The sequence below is a fragment of the Macrosteles quadrilineatus genome, unplaced genomic scaffold (genome assembly GCF_028750875.1).
Source record: "Macrosteles quadrilineatus isolate MER2022 unplaced genomic scaffold, UCM_ALF_1.0 Scaffold_10__1_contigs__length_6754688, whole genome shotgun sequence".
NCBI classification, from domain to species: domain Eukaryota; kingdom Metazoa; phylum Arthropoda; class Insecta; order Hemiptera; family Cicadellidae; genus Macrosteles; species Macrosteles quadrilineatus.
Window position 1 is genome coordinate 5230606 of NW_026542603.1, and position 22554 is coordinate 5253159.

At 36.7% G+C, this 22554-nt stretch overlaps 1 protein-coding gene across 2 annotated transcripts in view; it reads right to left on the reverse strand.

The window, feature by feature from the left end:
* Positions 1-1289: 1289 nt before the first annotated feature.
* LOC129004612 (importin subunit beta-1-like) overlaps positions 1290-22554 on the reverse strand; it is a 34338-nt gene continuing 13073 nt past the window's right edge. The window contains exons 7-16 of one of the 2 annotated variants that reach the window (XM_054433144.1): positions 20634-20846; positions 19543-19714; positions 18965-19356; positions 18601-18804; positions 17675-17905; positions 15901-16008; positions 15571-15714; positions 13792-14012; positions 12539-12703; positions 1290-2858 (exon numbers count right to left, since the gene is read on the reverse strand). In XM_054433144.1, coding sequence (XP_054289119.1) covers position 2858; positions 12539-12703; positions 13792-14012; positions 15571-15714; positions 15901-16008; positions 17675-17905; positions 18601-18804; positions 18965-19356; positions 19543-19714; positions 20634-20846 — 1851 coding nt within the window. In that variant the 3' untranslated portion in view covers positions 1290-2857. Of the gene's footprint in view, positions 2859-4282; positions 4769-12538; positions 12704-13791; positions 14013-15570; positions 15715-15900; positions 16009-17674; positions 17906-18600; positions 18805-18964; positions 19357-19542; positions 19715-20633; positions 20847-22554 lie in introns of those variants that run through there. The other variant, XM_054433145.1, reaches the window with a different exon arrangement.

The following is a 22554-nucleotide window of genomic DNA, read 5'->3' on the forward strand; positions in this document are numbered from 1 at the left end:
CAGCACTATTATTTTTTTTTTATTTATGACAACAGCTAATTTGCAACCAAAACGCGAGTGAGTGTAGCGAATGAGCTAACCTGAAGGTAAGTGAGCGCAGCGATCGAGCTCCAACCTAAAGGTGAGTAAGCGTAGCAAACGAACTTCAACCAGGACGTGATTGAGCAATGCAAACGAGCTCATCTTGAAAATGAACGAGCATTGACATAAAACCATATTAGGACAGGACGACGTCTGTCGGGCCAGCTAGTTTTCAAAATAAAAATCCAAGGCACTTAGCATTGAACTTTTTTTGATATCTCTTATAGTTTTTGAATAAAACAGCTGGCACACTTGTATCAATCACTCTGTATATTCACAAGATCGTTTTTAAATGTATAAAATTACCATGGGTTCAAATCAATTGTATTGTTGTAACGTAACTTGGAACAAATAAGTCTGTAGTATATTGTAAAAAGTGATTATAGTTATTTGTTGCTCAGGACTCCATTCTTGGCCCTTATATATTTATATATGTTAATTATCCATGCTATTCATATGAACAACTTTTGTTAGGTGCCTCTCTAACAAGCCTCGTTGACTAAGAAATTTCAACTTCTTGAGGACATGTAATAAAAAGCCTTTACCATAAGTGTGGTAAAAACTAAAAACTATTTTAGTTTCTGGCATCCAATGTGAATGGAGAAATCATTCTATATACAAATTCAATTTCAATTAATTTACAAAGTAATTTAACTACCTAGGAATTGATACTCACTGATTCACAACTTAATTGGCAAAAACAAAAACAAAAAAAAGGCAATGCTTCAGCAACATTTATTCTTACGGTAATTAGCCTAGGATAGGCGTACTAAAGTCATAGCAGTATGTCCAGGGGCGTGCCTACCGGGGGGGACGGGCGGCACCGGACCCTCCCCCCCAGGGATAAACATTTTTTAATATAAAATTCCTAAAATAAAAATACAAATAGTATGATATTTAGCACTTTTTTGTTTTTGTAGATAGCCTAAATCAGCAATATTAAACAGGGATTTACCAAAATATTCCCAGGGAAACCGGTAACCCGCTTGGCACCCAGGAAAGGCCCTAGCCCCCCCCCCCCCTAGGACAAAATCCTGGGCACGCCACTGAGTATGTCATGGGTATTTTTATAATTTGTTATTGTAATTCATATTTTAATAGCTTGTGATAATTTATACGCTTTATTATATTTTGTGCCCTTTGATCAATATATATCTCAGCTCTTGACACCATACAGGCACACAGGGAGTAAATAACTACACACCATACTTTGTAGATTCTGCATCTTTATTTCCATACAACTATGTATTTTTTTAACACAAACAGTTTTGTTTCATTTAAAAATAATTTTGCTAGATTTTAACAAAGTAAAGGTCTTTTTAAACAATAAAATTCAAAAACATACTTAATAGACGAGGGAATGAAACTTAAACGATTACCTTTTGGTGGGGACGAAAGCAAGCTAGAGCAGGGAGCTACGGGATTGGGTCGCCACCGGATACGGATATGACCAGCTGAACTGTCATGGCACTGGACTCGCTCACTCATTCACTCACTCATACACACTCACAATGGTCAACAATAACAGACATACGTACTTACAAACATCATTGATACAATGCAATTATAACTTCCATACCTTTGGAAGTGTTTAGAACACACTTCGGCTGGCATAGACTACACACATACGAGGGACGCATTATCACACTATCAGGAATAAATCAAGTATTCGGGCGATGGATCGCCGATCACAGTGTAATTTTAATGGTAGCTCAGGTCAGCTTAACCTATTACTAATTACCTAACGCATTCTAAGTTAGTCTTATCGGTTTATCAAAATATAACCGTCCTAAATTGATTCTTAATATACATATGATTAGTCCAATCGTATATAAATAAAAGTACAAAACATATTAAAATTTCAAAAAGTATAAAATTAAAAATTCGTTCATTAACCAAATGGTAAGGACAAATATAAACGCAACGGGAAACATTTTTGTACCGGCAATGACTAAAAGGAATACAATGAGTCCGCGTAAGAACTTTATACTAACCTATCAATCACAGTAACATTTGTGGCATTTGTCAAAATTTATTAAATAAGATAACCTAGTGTTTAAGTCGTTTAGCTTATTTACCTCCGAATAAAATAAGTGGCTTAAGTATATTTAGACAATAAACCTGCTACGGAAATGAATTTAAATTCGACAAGTAATAACATTTACAATAGAAATGGTTCAAAACGAGGTTAAAACATGGAACAATTTTAATAAGGAAACAAACTACAATAGACATGACTGAGTTAAGAAGTCTTCTAAAGACTAGGTCGCGATTGCAGTCAAAACAACTTTGATTATTGCTTTAAACTAAACAGTCTAATTTGGACAATCCTACTTAAAAATTAAATTCACACTAAACGACGTGCGAAAATCTTTGGTTGAGGAAGCAACAAATTAACCTGAGCTATAAACCAAGGCACTTCAGTCGAATGTAACAAATGTTTTTTATCAGAAGAGTGAAGCACCTGTTGTAGTCGGAATGCATCGTCATCTCTCAGTAACCAATTGTAACACTGGATATGTTAGACGTTTTGCCGGATACAGAGCTGACCGAATTAATTTTCCTGAAGATATAAACAAGGATAGGGAGTCCGCCCCTCTTATCACACGCATACGTTCGTACGCACAACACTGTCGTCACTTCACACTTCACTTGCACTTCACTGGTCGGAAACTGCTGCCTGCTCCAACCAGAGTTGTGTGGGGTTTTTATGCAGAAGACAACCAAAAAGTAGGAATACAACGACAGTCGGTCCGTTTCTACATTCTAGGTTGGATCTGCAAAGAGGGAAAACTTCTTTAAGATAAAAATTCTACAAATTTAGCTAACACAGATATTTTGGTATTTTTTTCTTTTGACTGTATGTGATTTTGTAAAATAATCAAAAAATTGTAAGAGCTCTTTAATAATGCTATTTTCCCCACTTGTTTTGATTATTGAGAATGCAACGTGATATTTTAACAGTACAAAAGCTGGAAATTTATCTTTTTATTTTTAAAATCAATTTGAAATAGAAAGGATTCAAAAATATGAATCAGACAGCATTTTTATAAGCAGTGGCAACTTTTCCCATTCAGTCATCAACTGTATCATTTTCACCTCGTTTCAACCACGCTCCTTCCACCAGTCATACTGCAATCGCTAAAATCTCACAATATTGTTAATATTTTGTAAGATTCTCTGCAACAAAGGTACATTCACAGCCTAAGTTACTCAACTTTCTCCTCAATATCACCCAAGTTATATATTTGTACAACATAGATCATCAGTTTAGTTAAATAGTGAAAATAAAAAAAATAGTCACTGGAACACTGAATAAAAAAATAACCATGTACATTGTACAATAAGGAGCTTTGGTTTGGGTTTATGTAAATGTTGGACCTGCAATTTGGTCTTCTGATATCACAGCTCATAATTGGTTGGCTCTAAAAAAAATAGGAAAGTACTTTGCTTTGCTCTAATTTGTTTAGTATTATTAAGTAACTTGAAGTAGTTGTCCAAAACCGCTTTCAAACACTACTTGTTGTACTTTCAAACAATTTGCTTTTCATAGTTAAACTCAACTCAAACAAAAAAAAAAAAAAAAAAAAAAAAAAAAAACTCAATCAAATCATTCAAAACTTCAATTAAAAACTTTGATTTATCTGAATGAAATGTTTTATATTTATCTTAATAGTTTATGTTATATTATTATATAAATTAATATTTGTTAAATGATTGTCGAGTTTGTTGCTTTAGACTGTCCCAAACTATACAACAATTATAAAATGAGGTTGAAAAGTCATAATTAGTTATTGTCCCTTGTTCATTGTTAACAACTCGTGTGTACTTGGTAGTAACTATGATTTAAGTGCTTCTAATTGCCAGGAAAAAATTCAACAATCAAGCACCAAGTTAAAAGAATTTAAGTGTTGTTCTTTCAGCTAGCCATTGTATTAAACAGCTCTACAAATTAAAAAAAAGTGAAAAAGCCTTTTGCAAAAAGTAAAACAATTATTCATGTTTCATTTTATAAAACAATAGCTCTACAATAGCTTTAATCAGAGCTAGTTAAATTGCAATAGACTTTGAACAAAAAGACTTTATTTTTAAACAGAATAAATAATACAATCAATTTTTGCTGTTCAAGCCTAGTTAGCATATTTTAAATGTATAACCAACAAAATAATAAAACATAAAAACATAGAGATTCTTTGTAATTATTAATAGGTATATTTTATTATTTTACAATGGACTGATGGTCCAAAACTAACTGTTATGTGTATATTGAATTTAAAATTAACTAAAAATAAGATTATCTCTTGTTACAAGGAATTCTAAACCTTATTTACATTGTACACAATCTGTAGTTTAAAAAGTTTAATATATCCAGAAACAGATTTATGATCTTATACTCGGAATCACTCATGAGTAGAATGAGATATTTATGATAAAACAATATTACGATTGCACAATTAAAACCTAGAAATTTTAATTTTAACTATATTACAATCATGTACAACTTTTGATTAACAATTTATTTTAAAATTACTAAAACACAATCAAAAGATTTTACAGATATTATAATTTACAAATAATGTACAGATATACAATATAAATTTAGTGAAAAATATGCACATTGCAAACGGAAATATTTTTGTGGTTCAGTCTTTGACTCTCTTCAGCCTCAACTTCGCTAGGACCTAGTCTACAACAGAAACCAGGAAAATAAAGTTGTGCGTGCAACAATACATTAGCTACTCATAACTATGCGTTAACAACCTGCAGTAAACGAAAGCAGGGAATTGTGCTTTAACTTAATTGATAAATTTGTCAAATGTTTACCATATAATGTATTAATAACAGGAAGTGTTCCAAAAATATTTAGGCCTACCTATATAAAAAGTATGTAAAAACCTTGTAAAAAGACTGTACTCCACTTGAAACATTCCAAGGTGCAAACGTCATGCAAAACTAGAAGTAAGATTGAATTAACAGACAAGGACATACATTGGAGAAGGTGAAACCCCAGTCACTCTACAACGCATCGGACTTTCATCTCAGGGACCCTGCACGCTCAAATTCAATGGTCTCGCACTAGTGACACAACAACACCATCATCAAAACAACCACTGACCTATTAGTGAGATACTACAAGGGCTGTCCGTAAATTAAGGTCTCCATAATTGAGCTCCTGTAACAGCTGATTGGGCTAGCTCTAATCTGAGATCACCGTTGTGGTACTTTACTTCATCCACAACCATTCTAGATCAATCCTACCAATATGGAACTATATAGTCTAGTCATAGTATCTAAAAGGAAGTGAAGGAAAATCTGTGCTCCCGCCAAGTATCAATCATGTTCTATGGTTAAAGGTGTTAACCACTATTGAAGTCCAATTGATCGAACAGCCCCAATAATTGATAGACGTATATGAGGAAAGCGTTTGGACGTTAAAAAATATGAAGGGAGCTCGCAGGTTGTCGTATTTCATCAGTATAGTTGGAGGCAGTGACCTAGATTGAGGGAATTTTGCATGCCGATTGCAGTGTGACTGAACATATTTTAACTTTTTAAGGCAACATATTTCAGACGATTACCAAAGTGACAGAGGTGGTCTGTATAAAACTACCAAGGAAGAACAATGGTAAATCCTAGTAGTCTTGCCAACCAGTAAGCAATCATTCATAAACTTGCCTCAATGAAATCTGATCAACACCCGCAGTCAGTCCAATTTTACAAATGTGTACAGCCATCTGACAACTTTTTACGCCACATATTTTAACTTTTGAAGGCAACATATTTCAGACGAGGTTGACCCCCATTCTTCATCAAATTCATATTTGGCAGGAGCGTAAATTTTTCTACACAACATTATCACCTACTTTGATGAGACTAATATGGGTGAGATTCACTTAGAACAGTAGTGCATGAATTAAGAACTTGTCTCAGATTTGATCCAACTCAATTGGACACGACAGGAGACTTTAATTTACAGACAACCCTCGTAAAATGTTGACTTGTGATCCTCGATTCAAGATTTGATTCTGATTCCAGAAGATGAAAAGTAAATAAAAAAATGTAGCAGTTTAACACTAACTAAGAAAGATTCATAAATTATTTGCAGTCCTTCAACATTTTAAAAGTTTAGCGCGTAGTATTTATTCATAACAATCATAATAATAGATTCTCTATTCACCTAAGCTATAACTGAATCTGCAAGAGTATCAATTTTTATTCAAATAAAAAAATTTAAGACTATTTATCTTTATTCCTGGATTTTATTGCAGCCCCCTAGTTTTGGCTTTTTTTACGCCAATCGATCTAAACCTTAAAACGGCACTGTGTTTGCGTGAGATTATCACAATTTTCTGCCATCTCAGAGATTGGTTTGAACTTGGAAGTGATCACATGCAGAATATTATCACAAACATGAAAGATCACAATTTTCCTTCACAGGAGATTTTGGGATGGAACAGTCATAATATTGTATTGGTCATAATCCATGGAATTGAAGAATCAAGAATCAAACTCGGATAATTCCTAGTAATGAGTGTAGAAGGTATACAAGAAGTTATCTGATCTAATCTTTAACAGGGTTGGTACTGATTTTGGAAAATGAAATTCCCTGACTTTTCCAGGTTTTCCAGACTGATATTATACTTTTTCCAGGAAAAAGTATAATATCAGTCTAATATCAGTCAAGTATAATATCAGTCAAAATATCGAATAGTCAGAATTGAGAATTATTAGAAAAAATGTAGGCCTAAATAGTTTACTCATAAAACCAATAAGAAAAGAATTAAACATCTGGAATCTGGAAAATTAAGAGTACCAACTAACTTAACCTCACACTTTATGTTCTACTTGGCCTTGACTTGACACTAGCAGATAGACGATACGGTGCTTCTGATACTGATATATATATCGATATTTTGCTTGCGATATCATCGGCTTATATCGGAAGAAACATGTGATATAGGAAAAATAACTACCATGCTTGTACCGGAGACAAAAAGTAATACCAAACTAAACTATTAAATGTTTCAACTAACAGGATAACATTTTTTTTATAAACTCCTACAAGTGCAGTTTTTTTTAGTTTATTAAAGGTTGAATCAGTATTGAAAGGGTAAAGGTGTTGAACTTTTCAAAGACTATACTCCGGGAAATAAAAGTATTATTAATAAAGAAGGCTTGTCAGAATCTGAGTGGAAAGACAGTATAAAAATGATTGCAAATGTGGTGCCAGTGCGTGTTCTCCACAGCAGAAGTCAGGGCAATAACCGCTGCAGGCATGCCTGTGGTGAGATTGAAACCCTTGCACATGCCCTTGGCTTCTGTCCGTTTGGTGAACTTTTAAGAATCACTAGGCATCACAAAATAAGAAGTATCATAGCAAATGCCTTCCGAAAAAGGTATAACACATGGGACGTGCAAGAAGAAGTACACTGTCTTTCTTCTAAAGGAAGCACCAGAAGAGTAAATATTTTATTGATAGAAAGAGAAACTAACAAAGGCATAATTCTCGATTCAACAATTCGATTTGAAATAAACATAAATCAACCTAACGAAGTAAATGAAGAAAAGAAAAAAAAATATGATCCTACCTTTGAATATTTCAAGCAAAATTTTAAAATTTGGAAAGTTGAGGTGATTGGATTGTTTATTGGTTCAAGAGGAACATTATCAAAATTTTTTGTGAACTTTTGGAAACAATATGATTTGGACAGATCCTTTTTGAAAATTATTACTCATGAAACATTAAGAGGTTCATTGAGCATAATGAGAAATCATCTATATGGCAAACATCAAAATTAATCAGTCTTATACAATTTTATCTTGTATAATTTTTTCTGTGTCATTGGCAACCTTATTTTTTAAGGCAGATGCATTTATTTTTATAAATAAATTCTTTTCTCTTTTTATAAATTCAATGAGGAATTGTATTCAGTATCGTATTGAAATTGAAACGATGAATGTTGGCCTATCCTTCCGCGCATCCCGGTTATAGCAGTGTTTCCATACGTAGGATTATTAACTTATCCCGAAAACTTTTCAGAGCCAGCTTAGCCTTAGGACACATTCCCTTAGGGTGGTGTAATTCACGTATCGCATTTATTCCTAAACCAGGAAGGGATAGTTACACTGATCCTAAGTCATTTAGACCCATTTCTCTATCTTCTTTCTTCCTTAAGATCCTAGAAAAGTTGGTCTCAAGATATATGATGGATACAGCTCTTAGGACACATCCTTTTCATAATAATCAGCATGCGTATGTCTCAGGAAGATCATGCGAGACTGTGTTGCACCAACTTGTAAGCAAGATTGAGAAAGCTCTAGAGAGCAGTGAAGTGGCCCTGGGTGCCTTTCTCGATATTCAAGGTGCTTTTGATAATACTGGTACTCCAGCAATTCTTAATGCGGTGAGAGGAAGAGGTTTTCACGGTATAATATGTAGATGGATTGAATCCTTGCTTCACAGTAGGAAGGTTAGGCTCTCACTCCATAATGACACGATCGAGGCAAGAACTACTCGAGGATGCCCTCAGGGGGGGGGGGTTCTCTCTCCTCTCCTTTGGAATTTGGTAGCAGACGACCTTATAAGGACACTCAACAAAAGTGGGGTTTTCGCCTTAGGTTATGCTGATGATGTTGCAATCCTTGTGGTTGGAAAGTTCCACGGAACCATAACTGACCTTATGAATAGAGCTTTAAGGGTAGTGGACCGTTGGTACCAGGAAGATGGGCTCTCTATAAATCCCAGGAAAGTTGTAATAGTACCCTTCACAAGAAGGAGGAAACTGGATGGGATCGGCCCACTAAGACTGCAGGGCACTGTAATAGAGCTGCAGAATCAGGTGAAGTATCTTTGTGTAATTTTGGACAGATCACTTCACTGGGGACCACATCTTCAAAAAGTCACTGAGCGTGGCAAATGGTCCCTTATGGCATGCAGGCAGAGTAAGTGGCACATGGGGGTTACAGCCTAAACTTTTATGCACTGGCTGTATGTATCTGTTGTTCGACCCGCCCTTACATATGGTTCGCTTGTGTGGTGGCCAAAGATGGAATCTACTATAGCTGTCAAAGCTTTAGCAGGAGTTCAGAGGCTTGCTCTTATAATGATAACTGGGGCAGTAAGCAGCTGTCCTGGAGCGGCTCTTGACTGTCTGCTTGATATGCTACCTGTCGACATTTACATCAAGGTGGTAGCAAGTAAAACAGCCCAACGCCTTAGATGCGAATACTTATGGATAACCTCAGGAAACAATAAAGGGCACTCCAAAATTGTTCAGGTGGTACATAATGATGAATTGCACTTGCCTTCAGATCACATGTCCAAAAAATACTCCTTTGGAAAGCCTTTCAAAGTACTAATACCAGATAGGAAGGATTGGTCTGGCGGAAAAGGACCCATACCCACAGGTGATTTAGAATGCTATACTGATGGTTCTAAGATCAAAAATGGGGGCACTGGAGCAGGTGTGCATTGGATGAATGGAGGCACTGGCATTTGTCTTCCAATGGGGGTGTACCCAACTGTCTTTCAAGCGGAAGTCACTGCCATTCTAGTTTGTGCTCAAGAACATCTTAACAAAGATATCAGAGACAAAACAATCAATATCTATACTGATAGTCAAGCGACCTTAAAAGCATTAAACTCTTACGAATTCAACTCCAGGCTCGTGTGGGATTGTCTTGCTTCTGTGTCTGAGTTGGGTAGGAGAAATGACCTTACGCTTTGCTGGGTGCCAGGACACTCAGGCATTAAAGGAAATGAAGCTGCAGACAGATTGGCAAATACTGCCTCTGCGACTTCAATGATAGGCCCACAACCCTTCTGTGGCATCTCACGAAACAGTGCATGTTCTGCGATTGCGTCATGGGCCAAGGAAAAGCATCGCAAACGCTGGGTCGATGTTCCCCTTCTTAGGGTCAGCCAGCTTACTCTGTTTAGGCCTTCTAAAAAGGTTGCCTGTGACCTCTTGAGACTAGACAGACGAAGAATTAAATTAATTGTTGAACTGATAACTGGTCATGGAAGATTCAGGAAACATCTACAACGGATGGGCTTATATGATGGTGAACCGATCTGTAGGTACTGTGATAGGTCAGAAGAGACAGCTGATCACTTACTCTTTGATTGTAACGAGCTCTTTGACGCTAGATCGATAACTCTTGGAAATATGGCTAGAGGTAGATACCTTCCTGAGGATGAACTAATTGGGAAGCTACAGGCATTCATTGGGCGCCTTAACTTGTAGGTCAACAAGAAAGCAATTATTGCGCACCCCAAATAATTCGATTTCGGATGAAGTGCTTAAAGGTCTCTTAAAGACCTGCCCCTGTCAGATAAGATAAGATCCCGAAAACAGGATTTTTAGAGCATGAGCGGGATTTGAAGGGGATGTGGGATAAAACAGGAGTTTTGGCTATGACGTCCGTTTTTATTTACTATGCTTTTATTTTAGTGAAAAACTAACCCCAATCGAAAAAATTACCTTAACAAAATATAATAGCAATGTTAAAACAACTATTTAAACGAAATATGTCCAATTCAACACAGAATTTAACATCAAAAATCTTAAGGGATTAAACGGGATTTCTTAACCAAGTGACCGGGATTATATTCTTTTGGTCGTGTAGAAACACTGGGAGCTCGGTGCGTTCAATTAAGCCAGTAATCAGAGGGTGATGATAGAATGTCTGTCGATGTTCGATGTTTTTTATATCGATGGTAGGTTTCAGATGTTTTTGTTACATCGATGTTTTCGTCAAACTTCGATGTTTTTGACCAAGTATTGAGAAGTAGATGCAAAATGTAGCATATCTGTAAAAAATGTAGTCTTTCAAGAGAAATTCCAGATTTTTTCCAAAATTCCCTGACTTTTCCCTGACTTTTCCAGACCAACAAAATTCCCTGACATTTCCAGGTTTTCCAGGTTTTCCCTGACCGTACCAACCCTGTTTAACCAATCTTATGACACAATGAGTTACAGATCGAAACCTTAAGGTACTGAATGTAAACCAGAATGGAATAATTGAAAATATAGACACAGTCCTCTTGGAAAACTTGTTCTGACTGTTTTTGTTAAAGTTCTTTTTTTATTTATTAGTTTTTGTAGGCTAAAACTTGAATGTTTAAACTATTGTAAACAAGTTGTTGATATTTAGTAAATCAATTCGTAGCATTTTCCGAGCAAAACATTTTTATACCCAGTTAAATAGTATTAAGTTTAACAAATAAGGGTTTTGTTCTTAGGGGTTCTTTGTACAGTAGACTGCTGGCTCTATTGAGTGGTGGGAAAGATTAAACAAAGTACAAAAAGTCTGTGAACAAGCCTTTCCCATAATGGAGTGGTGTGTGTTTTTAACTGGAATGTGTATATCTTGTACTAGGTCAGTTAAGTAAAGAAAATGGATAAATCTACATCTTTAAATATTAAAGTCTTCTACTAGTTTGCCTTGTTTACAACTTTATGAGGAAAAGTTGTTATTTTCATAGGAAATTATTTGGCTTAAGAATATTTTTTGTTTGTTTATCAAGTTCAAAAAAGTCTTGATCATAGAGGAAATAGCTACTATGCTTTACATGGAGAGAATAAAGATCCAAGACATGAAAATAATTAATAATAAAATTAAAAATTTAAGATCGCTTTTTGCAATAAAGGTTTTATAGATTAAGTTTTCAAATTGAGCTTAATAATAGAAAATCGCTTGAAATAACCAATGCATTTTGCAAGACATAGGGAAGACTATTTCACTCGGTTTTCACTTCTTATTCCTTTTTTTACACATCACAATCTGATGATACATTTTAACTGATAGAACAAAAATACGTCAAATATCATTTGTAGTAATACATTTACACTTATATTGTAAATACCTCACAAGACGGTAAATATATATATAAGATGGTAAGTTGTGATCGATTTTGATTGGACACTCTAATCATCATCAGACAAAATCGGCGATTGGCACTCGTACGATGCTTTTTTAACAAGAAATTAGGTAATTTAATAACACGTATGATGCTGATCAAGGAATTATTTAATATGTTTTAATCGGTTAGGAGTTTCTTCAAAAAACTTCATCTCACTTGACTTCTTAAACAGGATTTTAACGCTCAAGGTTAGTCTTCAAATTCAACCATATGAAAGTACAACAAACACGCAAAATGCAGGTAGCATGGAAAAATATTATTTACTGTATATTCTACTGAAGAAGCTGATGAAATATGAAATTTGATGTCATTAAAAGTGGTGAAACTATTTTCTAAGCAAAGTTAGTTGTGGGTGTGTTCCTTCATCCTAATTTATTCCGAAACATGTTTTTTCCACACAAACCAACGATTTAAGTGCCAACACCAACCATAATTTACCCCCCAAGGAAGATTTTTCTTCTGCAGTCCTTTGCCCTGTCCCCTGGAGGCCAATTTGGCCCAAATTTTCTTCTGCAGTATTGTAATACTAACCAGCTAGAGGTGGCAGCTTTGAGCTTCCTCATTTCCTTGGTAGCCCAGGTGGCCAAAGTCTTGGTTTTTGAAACTCTAGATCTTCTACCCTGAGTCAGCAGTTCATTCACCGGATCAACGTCAAGCATTGCAAACAGCTTTGAACCAAATGCAGAGCAGAGGTCCCTAAAATGTTTAAAACATAACAACCATTATTAATTTTAAATTTAAAATAACAACAAACTTAGAAAGGTACAAGGTATGCAAAGTAACCAGACTAGATTGAGGGGATCAAAAGGGAAAAACTATCTTTGTGGGAAAACATACTACTATAACCCAGAATGCCAACCGCATGGTAAAAAACATTAAGTGTTTTTTTTTTTTTTTTTTTTTTTGTGGCAGCACCACCAGCTTTGCTATGCCGAGTGCATGGCAATGCTGGTGGCGCCGCCTACGAATTGACAGGCAAAGCTCTCTCAAAACACTTAATGCTTTTTACCATGCGGTTGGCATTCTGGGTTATAGTAGTATGTTTTCTGTGGGTGCAACTCAAAAAATGTGACATGACGAGCTAGTCAAATAACAAGCGATAATAATAATTTATATTTATTTACAACTGTTTTCACGCATAAACTCACAAAACCAAACCAAATACATAAATTTTACAAAATATAAATTTAGGTTATTGATTACATTCTGCTTAAAAATTCTGTATGAAATCGAGTTTTGGAGTAGCTGCTCAAATTCTGAAACCATTAACGGAATTCAAAAAAGAATTCTTAGAACTATGAGATTTTCAAAACCCAGATAATCTTGTTAATCACACGACCCCAAGAGATGATCAGAATTTTGCCACGATCGCAGAAGACGAAAATTATGCCCATATGACCACAGATGATTAGAGTTTTGCGCAATCACGGAAGACGATGGTAATGTTTCTGTGACCAAGGGAGACGATTATTTTTCTGTTACCACTGAGCAGTAATCAGGATAATGTTCTGTGACTGTGAAAGATATTCATAATTTCCAGTGATTGTGGAAAACGATGAAAATTAGACCAAACAGTTATACAAACTAGGTTTGTTTCGTTCAAGAAAAGGCTCTAGGCCAAGATTTTAATTTTCATAATAAAGAGATAACAGCTGTGCCTACACTTGAAAAACTCCTAGGAATTGAGATATTGTCTTACGTATACGTTCTATCGCCTACCTGTATTTATTCTTAGGTAAGCTAGATGTTATCCCTTCATTTTACTAAAGGTTTAGTGTACTGACCCGATCAGCCCAGCACACGCAGCAACGTTGCTATCTGCCTTATCAGTGTCACACGCGACCAGTGTGATGAACTGAATGATGAATGGTACGTGGGGCTCCAACAGCAAAATATCAGGGTTAGGCGTAGGCCCATCACCCTTCAACCCCTGAATAATGCCTGTGTATGCCTCCAATATACCTTCCCTCAACTCATTCAGATACTCCAACATGTCAAAATCAGTCTGCCAACATACATGACAATTGTATAAGCTTCTGACAATTGGAAAAAACGAAAAAACAAGGCTTCATTTCTAAGATGTTATTAGTTTTGTATTTTTGGATTCAGCAATCAAACTTGGTACTATTAATGTGTTGGCTACCAACATGAATTTTTAGTAGGGATGAACGGGTCCCGAAATTTCGTGAATTTTTCGGGAAAAAAATATTCCCGATTATCGGGACGGGATTACATTTTATTCGGGAATTTTTCGGGACGGGATTTGGTCCGATCGTCGGCGATTTTGCCGCTTTGCGAGTGACGATGACGTCGCTATTGCGAGAGATGTTAACGATAGGTCCGCGAACGCAGGAGACGAAGTCATAACAACGATCGCGCGGTGACCGCAGAGTCATACCGACGATCACCCCGTGATCGCACCGTGACCGTGGAGTCTCACCAACGATCAATTGACCGTGACCACGAGTCATACCGACAATCACCTCGTGACCGCGGAGTCCCACCGACAATCGTGCCGTGACCACGGAGTCATACCGACGATCGTGCCGTGACCTCGGAGTCATACCGACGATCATGCTGTGATCACGAGTCATACCGACGATAACCTCGTGACCGCGGAGTTCTACCGACGATCGTCCTGTGACCACGAAGTCATGCCGACGATCGTGCCGTGATTGCGGAATCATGCAGACGATCGTACCGTGATCGCGAGTCATACCGACGATCATGCTGTGACCGTGAGCCATACCGACGATCACCCCATACCGACGATCACCCCGTGACCGCGGAGTCATACCGACGATCACGCTGTGACTGCGGAGTCATACCGACGATCATTCTGTGTCCGCAAGTCATACCGACGATCACCGGCCGTGACCGCAGTCATTTTGACGATCGCACCGTACCCACGAGTCATTTCGACCGCGAGTCACAAGTTTCTATAGGTACATGTAAATTGTTATCCATTTTTTGGTTTTTATAGATCAGTTCCACAAACGGTAAAAATTGATTCCGTTTGTCTTTTTTGGTAACTGCAATACTAAAGACTTTCTTTTTATGCACAGAAAAAAATCCCGTCCCGTCCCGAAAATCAGGAAGGAAATAATAATCCCGTCCTGATCTAAAAATTTAATCCCGTCCATCCCTAATTTTAGCTAAAACTTGGGAGCATAATCCAGATTATATTGAAATACAGTGGAACCTCGTAAAAAGAAGACCTTCGATAACAAGTCACCCTTGATAACAAGTGTAATTTTTAAATCCCCTAGAATTTAATTTAATTTACCTGGAACTACATGTTATTGCAAACCTCGGGAGAAGTCAACAATGATAACACGTATCTTATTTAACAATTCCCATTGGCCATTAGTCTTGTAATCGAGGTTCTACTGTATACCCAACTTGTAAAAACCTCAAAATTATATGTCTAGCCACAAAAAATGAAAACTTTTGCTGATCAATTGGTTTTGTTAATATTTTTCTAGCACTTTTTTTTAAGGTAGAATATTACCCCTAGCCAAGATCAATAAAGAAAATAAATATAATTTTTTTTAGTTTCTCACCCTATCAACTTGTGCCTGTGAAGCCTGTACTAGAGTTTGAAGAACAACATCAAGGTATTTCTTGAACTCATGACCGATACTGAGGGCGATGTCACCAAAAACTGACAGAATCTGTGGTTTAACAGACCTATGCACTGTATTGTCCTGGAACACAATAAATAAATCAATAATTTTTACTCACCCAGAAATAAAAATTTGACAGGCAAGTTGAAAATTGCAACCTAATGGAAAAATCCTTTTGATTAAACGCTTGTAGCAATAAACACAATTTTTAACTGTGGCATAATAGAAATAATAGTTAATTGCTACTACATATAGTTGATTACTCACCCCTAGATTTTCCAGCAATAGAGTCATTATTTCATCACAGTAAGGTAAAGCTTTGTTTTTTAAAGCTCTGCAGATGTCTCCAGTCAAACCCACAGCTGAGTTGCACACCTAAACAACCATCAAGAGATTTCACATTCGAGCTTGTATTAATCATCAACCTACTAACTAACCAAAAAAAGAAAACCAGGATGTCTAAAAAATCACTGTACTGTAAATAAATATACATGACATTCTCACTCTAGTGATTTTAATGAATTCCTATACAGTGGACTCCCTCTTATCCGGACTCCCCGGGACCAGGCCAGTCAGGATAACGGGTTTTCCGGTTAAATCAACGTCCCCAAAAACTTGTTAAATGTAACCCGAATATTGGACCTAAATTTAGGAGAGCATTGTGCATTTAGACACGTGATCACTGGTCCCAAATCTTTCCCACGAGAACAGTCGTTTCAGTACAGCCCACTTCCTGCCGATCTAGTCCAGTTAAACCAACGTGCCGAGTGTAGTCCGATTAAATCGATGTCCGGTTAAAAGGTGCCCATATAAGAAGTAGTCTACTGTAATATGCTTTATATGATTTTTTGTATTTTTTTTTTTTTTTTTGTATTGATATTTAAGAAGCAATGAGTAGGTATGAGTACCCATATATTAGTACGAGTATTGGTAATGAGTAGGTTTGTTAGGAGAGAATATAAATGTATAACTGTATAGGCCTATACAGTAGACTCCCTCTTTTCAGGACACCTTTTAACCGGACATCGGTTTAACCGGACTACACTCGGCGGAAATGACATCTCTTTAACCGGACAATTTTCATTGGTTTAACCGGATTAGATCGGCAGGAAGTGGGCGGTGCTTAAACAGCTGTTCTCTTGGGAAATATTTGAGACCACCAGTGATCACGTGTCTAAATACAATGCTCTCATAAATTAAGGTACAATATCACAGTAAACGGTCCGTTTTAAGGAGATTTTGGGGACGTCAGTTTAACCGGAAAAACCGTTATCCGGACTGGCCTCGGTCCCTAAGAGGGAGTCTACTGTACTAGTATATTTCATAACAAAGGCGTAAAGTGACTCTTTTCGACCATAGTTCAAGTTTCACAGCCGAGGTTGAAAATGGGCGAGAGTTAAAAAGACAAATTTGCTGTACTTTTGTTGCCATAATGTACCATTATTTACTAAATTAAAAAAAGATAATACTTTTTATGGAAAAAGAATCTCTCAAAACGACTTGAAATTGTTTTCAAATTTGCTATTGCAAACAATTCTGTTTAATAAGTGATTCAATCACTTAGTCTATTGCGATTGTGTTACTACTAACAATATGTCGAGTTATAAAAAAAAGAATGTGACAATAAGCTACAATCGATTTAAAACACTTTTGATAGATGCCATTGCTTTTAATCGAAATTTACAACCCAGTTAACAGCTCAATTTTCCTCCTTAGGGACTAAAAAAGCGTTTTACTCCTTAGAGAGAAGAGGAGCTACTTTAGGACCCTAAGGCATGAGTTAAAAACCACTGCTTTTCCTGCAGTATGAAGAAAACATTTTATCCGTGTAAAATACGCTATATACCGTAAGTCTAATTTATAAAGATCATTAGACCTATATCACTCTCCAATATTGTTTCTAATTTTTGAAAATAAAAAAGACATAGGCCTATCTATTCATTTTAATTTCCATACACTATTCTTCATTTGTCAGAACAAATGATTTGGCCACATCTTTTTTAAACAAAGATTTCCGAGTAGGAACAGTTGCTGTCTTTACCTGGTATTCAGCGTGGTTCTTCAGACCCAGACACAGGAATGGTTTGAAGGCGTCCATGTACTTAAGGAACCCTTCTCCCAGCACCTCCACCAGGGTAGACACAGCCATGATGGCGTCTTCCTGAACACCCCCTGACTTGCATGTGTTTGAGTTGAACATTTGCAGCAGAGCAGTCATGATGGCGTCAGAAATCTGCGGTGCGTCGTCTGGCGTCACTTTGCGAAGTACGCTCTGAATGACAATTACAGTTTGACTTATTAACATTTTGTTTAAGCGATCTCTAGCCTAGTACCTTTTCAAGCTATAACTGCTCCTGGTAAATATGCCAGGAAGTTTGTTTGAAAACCATTGATTTAAGAATTGAACAATCAAATGGAACCGTCATTGTTAGTTTGGTTGAAACTTTTTTGATATATTGTTCAAGTCATCAGCAGGCCAGTGGAGTACATAAGCTGCATTGTGCAAGGTAAAGTTAACTACGATCGATAGGCTTCAGAATGGTGATGTCATAATCAAATTTCATAACCAACTTAAAAAAGTTTTGTTTTAAGAATCAATCAATGAGTTTTAAGAAGAATCAAAACCAATGTTGATGAAACAAGTAATTTGTTTTATTAACTGCAACAGGTAGGTTTTTTTAACTTCTAATACAACGACTTGTGTACAATGCGGTTTCATATCGATATTGTTTGAACTCAAATCATGTTTTAATTTATCTTATACTCATGTTTATGTCAGGGTCAGGAGTCCAATTTCATTAAATTGTGAAAGCAGAGTAAACATAAATTATTACCTGTATTTATTCACAACCTTAAGTAGGTAAATAAAATGTATTACTTTTAAGTATCAAAATTCAAGATTCGGGATTATAATTTTAGTTTGATTTTTTAGATTGTCTGGTTTGGTTCGATGATGTGTATGCGTACCTGTAGAGTGGCACACAATAGACTCTGCAAGTCGTTGTATTGCGCTCGGTCTGTGTTGCTCTGTATGTGGTTCTCCATCTGCAACACCTGGTTGAGCCTCTCCAGTATCACCATGGTAGTACGCTGCACTGTCACATAGCAGTCGGCTGGAGAGTTCTTCACCATCTCCATCAGTGCTTCATACGCTGCTGATCTCAGATTGGCCTGCAGACATGCAATAAATAAGGTTTGGTTTAGGAATTAAGACTATATAGGCCATGATTGTGATTTGTAGAAGGAATGGAAAAGAAATATTTTTTGACCCAAGAAATATCCAAATCATAACCCTATTTACAAAACATCAACAATTTGTAAGGGAACAAACCTGAGCTCCATCAGGCCTATCCGTGGTCTCCAACAATCGTGCGATGATGAAGTCAAAGTATTCAGACAGGCAGTATGTCTCTGGTTGTGCTCCCTCCTCATTACCTTCCACAGCTTCGTAAGCAGCCTCCGCCAGTCCAGTGAAAGCCCAGCAGACGTTGGTTGCTACTCTCGGCTCCGCCTTCAGTCCATTCACGAGAGACTCTAGCAGAGGTTTCAGGTAGTTCTCGTTTATTGCCGCCTCCGGGATTATCTCACAAATCCTTCCGAACGTCCATGCGGCTGTGTCTCTCACAACCACACTAGAGTCGTACATGAGCTCTATCAGTGTCGGCATGGCTTGCTCTACTAGAGGCCGTAATGTTCCATTTTCTAATCCTCCGAGGATAGAACCTGTAAAAGAAATTGTACTGAAAGACAAAAACTCAAAACAGCAATCAAATACTAAGTGTAATTTACACGTAGAATGTGTTGTTAGTTCTGTCATTCCAGACCAACGAGTAATATCCAGAGGTTATACTGTACATTCAATTGGGCCAACATAGAAAAATGAAAGTAGCTTTTGACACAAAAACTTACCAAAAGCCATAAGTGCCGCATCTCTAAACCGCCAGTTGGGGCTCTTGATGTTTTCTTTGACAAAGGGCAGGACAAAAGGAACAATGGCATCCTCGCAGCACGTGGCTAGCAACATGAGGCACACACCCGCTGCTTTGCTGGGGTTCCAGTCATCTTCATCATCAAACTCTTCCTGTGGACAAAGGTTCAAATTTAACACCCAATCAAACAGAAAAATTCATCTAAATAACTTAATGGATGATGTGACCAATTTTTGTACAGTACTACAGAGTTTTTGATACTTAAAAAAATAATTTAAAAATATTTGTTACAAAAGTATGATGCTGACTCAACATAATGGAAGTGGAAAGAACAGTAAAAAACATTCTGCAAACAAGTACATTCTTCTAGGGCTTAAGCAGCTGTCCATTTTATTGAATGTATAAGCCCTAGGTCTACATTATGTAGGCCTACTAAGTAGTATCAAATAAATAAATTAATTGTTGATTGTTTTTTGGAGGTACAAACCTAAAAAATCTGTTGTTATTATTTTACCACAGATCAGACTTGAGCCGAAAGGAGTTTAATTTTTACCTACTTATTGCTAAAAGCCACTTAATGAATTATCATAATGTGCATCAGAATACAGGTTAAACCATACAAAATTAAATCTGGCATTGTACTGTAAAACTCAAACTATTTAAATATTTTGACAGGCCTTAAACCAGTTTTCTTACAAACCGTTGACTTCAGTGATCTTTTGCCTAGAAAAATTCCCTGTTACATATTTTATACTCCCCTACATTCACCAAGAATTGAATAGCATGTAATTTTTGACCAAATGTATAAACATCCTGAACAATTTATTTAGATGTTTTGTTTAGACAAATATGTGAATTGAATAATGAGCTATATTGCTTTCCCACTGTCACTTGAAATTTTAGAGGACAAAATCATAAACTGTTAAAAATATAGGCAGATAAAAAGATGTTTTAACTAAAATCATCGACTTATCAGTGGCATTTGTGACGTCCTAGTAACTTTTCATAGATGGATTCACTATAGACTCCTTTCCTTTACCACAATTATGTTTACCCAACTAAGTGACTGACCTGTTTGGTTAGTTTAGTCATCAACACCGGCACCAGGTACTGTAGGGCTCCCTTGGCGTAGAACTTGGAGGTACGTTGTGGCGGACGGCCTACCTCTGCGGCCTCAGTGTCCTCTATAGCTAGGTCTACTTCCTCATCACTCACGTTGGACCAGAACTCTATACCCTGCAGCGCCACCTCGTCCACATCCGACTTCATGGCTTCCAATGTTATCTGCAAGAAACGGTGTAAATTAATAAAAGTATACTTCGTTCCAAACATTTTCGACATTACTTTGAAGTCGTACAAAGACTATTTCTTTGATGAGCATTTTTTATGTCCAAAGTAGTAATTTCAAAAGTTCTAACCTATTGCATTATTTCAGAGTTTGTTTCTTGCATGTTGTTTAGACTACCACACTGTTTTCTGTGTTATTTGTCCCAGCTTTAGCTGGGTCTGTTAACTAATCTTGTATGTGTTTTAGATCAGATTCTAGATTTCAAAACATTGTGCAACCTTGTACTTTACTAAATGTGTTGCGATAATCCCTCAAACAAATTTCAAACACCACAACATTGTACATCATCATTATTAGAATTTAGAATATTATGTTACCAAAACTAGATTTTTATTTGAGGCCTTAAAAAATAGGCCTAAACCAAAATAAAATTTAGGGTGGGACCCTCTCTAATCTGGCACTGCACCACTCCGGCACTTCAGTAATCCGGCTTCTTTTGACGGGTGAGGTCTTCCGCGATCGCAGCAAAATTCTGATTATCTCCCCCGGCCGTGTAGACATTATCATCCACTCCCGCGGTCACGGAAACATCATCATCGTCTTTCGCGGTAGCAGCATCATTCTAGTTCATAAGATTTAGATTGCTTAAAGCATACAACACAATAAATAAATGGGAAATAAAAAAAATTTAAACCTGACCGCCAACAATATAAGACAAAGATACAGAAAATGCAATGACATAATTTGAAATCAAGTAGGCCTACGTAGTGACAAGAAATTAATGCAAACAACAATGCTTGTGGTTTTGTCAATTGAAAGATAAAATATCCATAAAAAGGGGTTAACTTACAAAATAAGACTGTAGTTTACATGTTACATGTACTGTAGTTACATGTTCAATATGAAACCATAAACAGTTTTATGGCCCTAGGCAATGGCCAGCGGCAAATTGAATCTTCAAGACAAGACGAAAGTACAACTAAGTAAGTGAAATTTAACAGCCATTATAAAACTATTATTTCTATGATAAAATAGGTCTGGGATCTAATAATAATTACCCTAGTAATAAATAAAGAAGTTGTAAAGGAATAAGTGATACAACTTTTATGAGCTAAGCTACTGAGTCAACAGTTCTTGGAAGTACTTGACTTGGACATTTGATTGTCGTGATAAAATATTAATGGGTTAGAGACTGATAATGGGATTTTTATTGCATAATTGCTCTAGTTATAAATTATGAAAATGTAAACAAACATCTAATAAACCTTTTATGTGCTCCTAACCAACTAGCGATCGATAAAATTATGGCCCATAAAAATTTAAGGACACAGTCTGGCATTTAAGGACAATTCCCGTACATTTCATGGCCAGTAAAAAATTAAGTACAATTCCCGGTTTTCCCGGATTTCCTGGTTGGTAGACACCCTGGGTCACGGAAATGTCATCGTCGTCTTGCACAATTGCGGCAAAGTCATGGACATCTCCCAAGGTCACGGAAACGTCATCATCCTCACGCGCGATCGTGGTAAAATCATGAACATCTCCCACGGTCATGTAGACATTATCATCGCCTCTCGCGGTCATGGAAACGTCATTGTCGTCATGTTCGATCGCGGCAAAATCATGTACGTCTCCCACGGACGTTTATGCATTATCATCGCCTCTCACGGTCACGGAAACGTCATCGTCCTCATGCGCGATCGC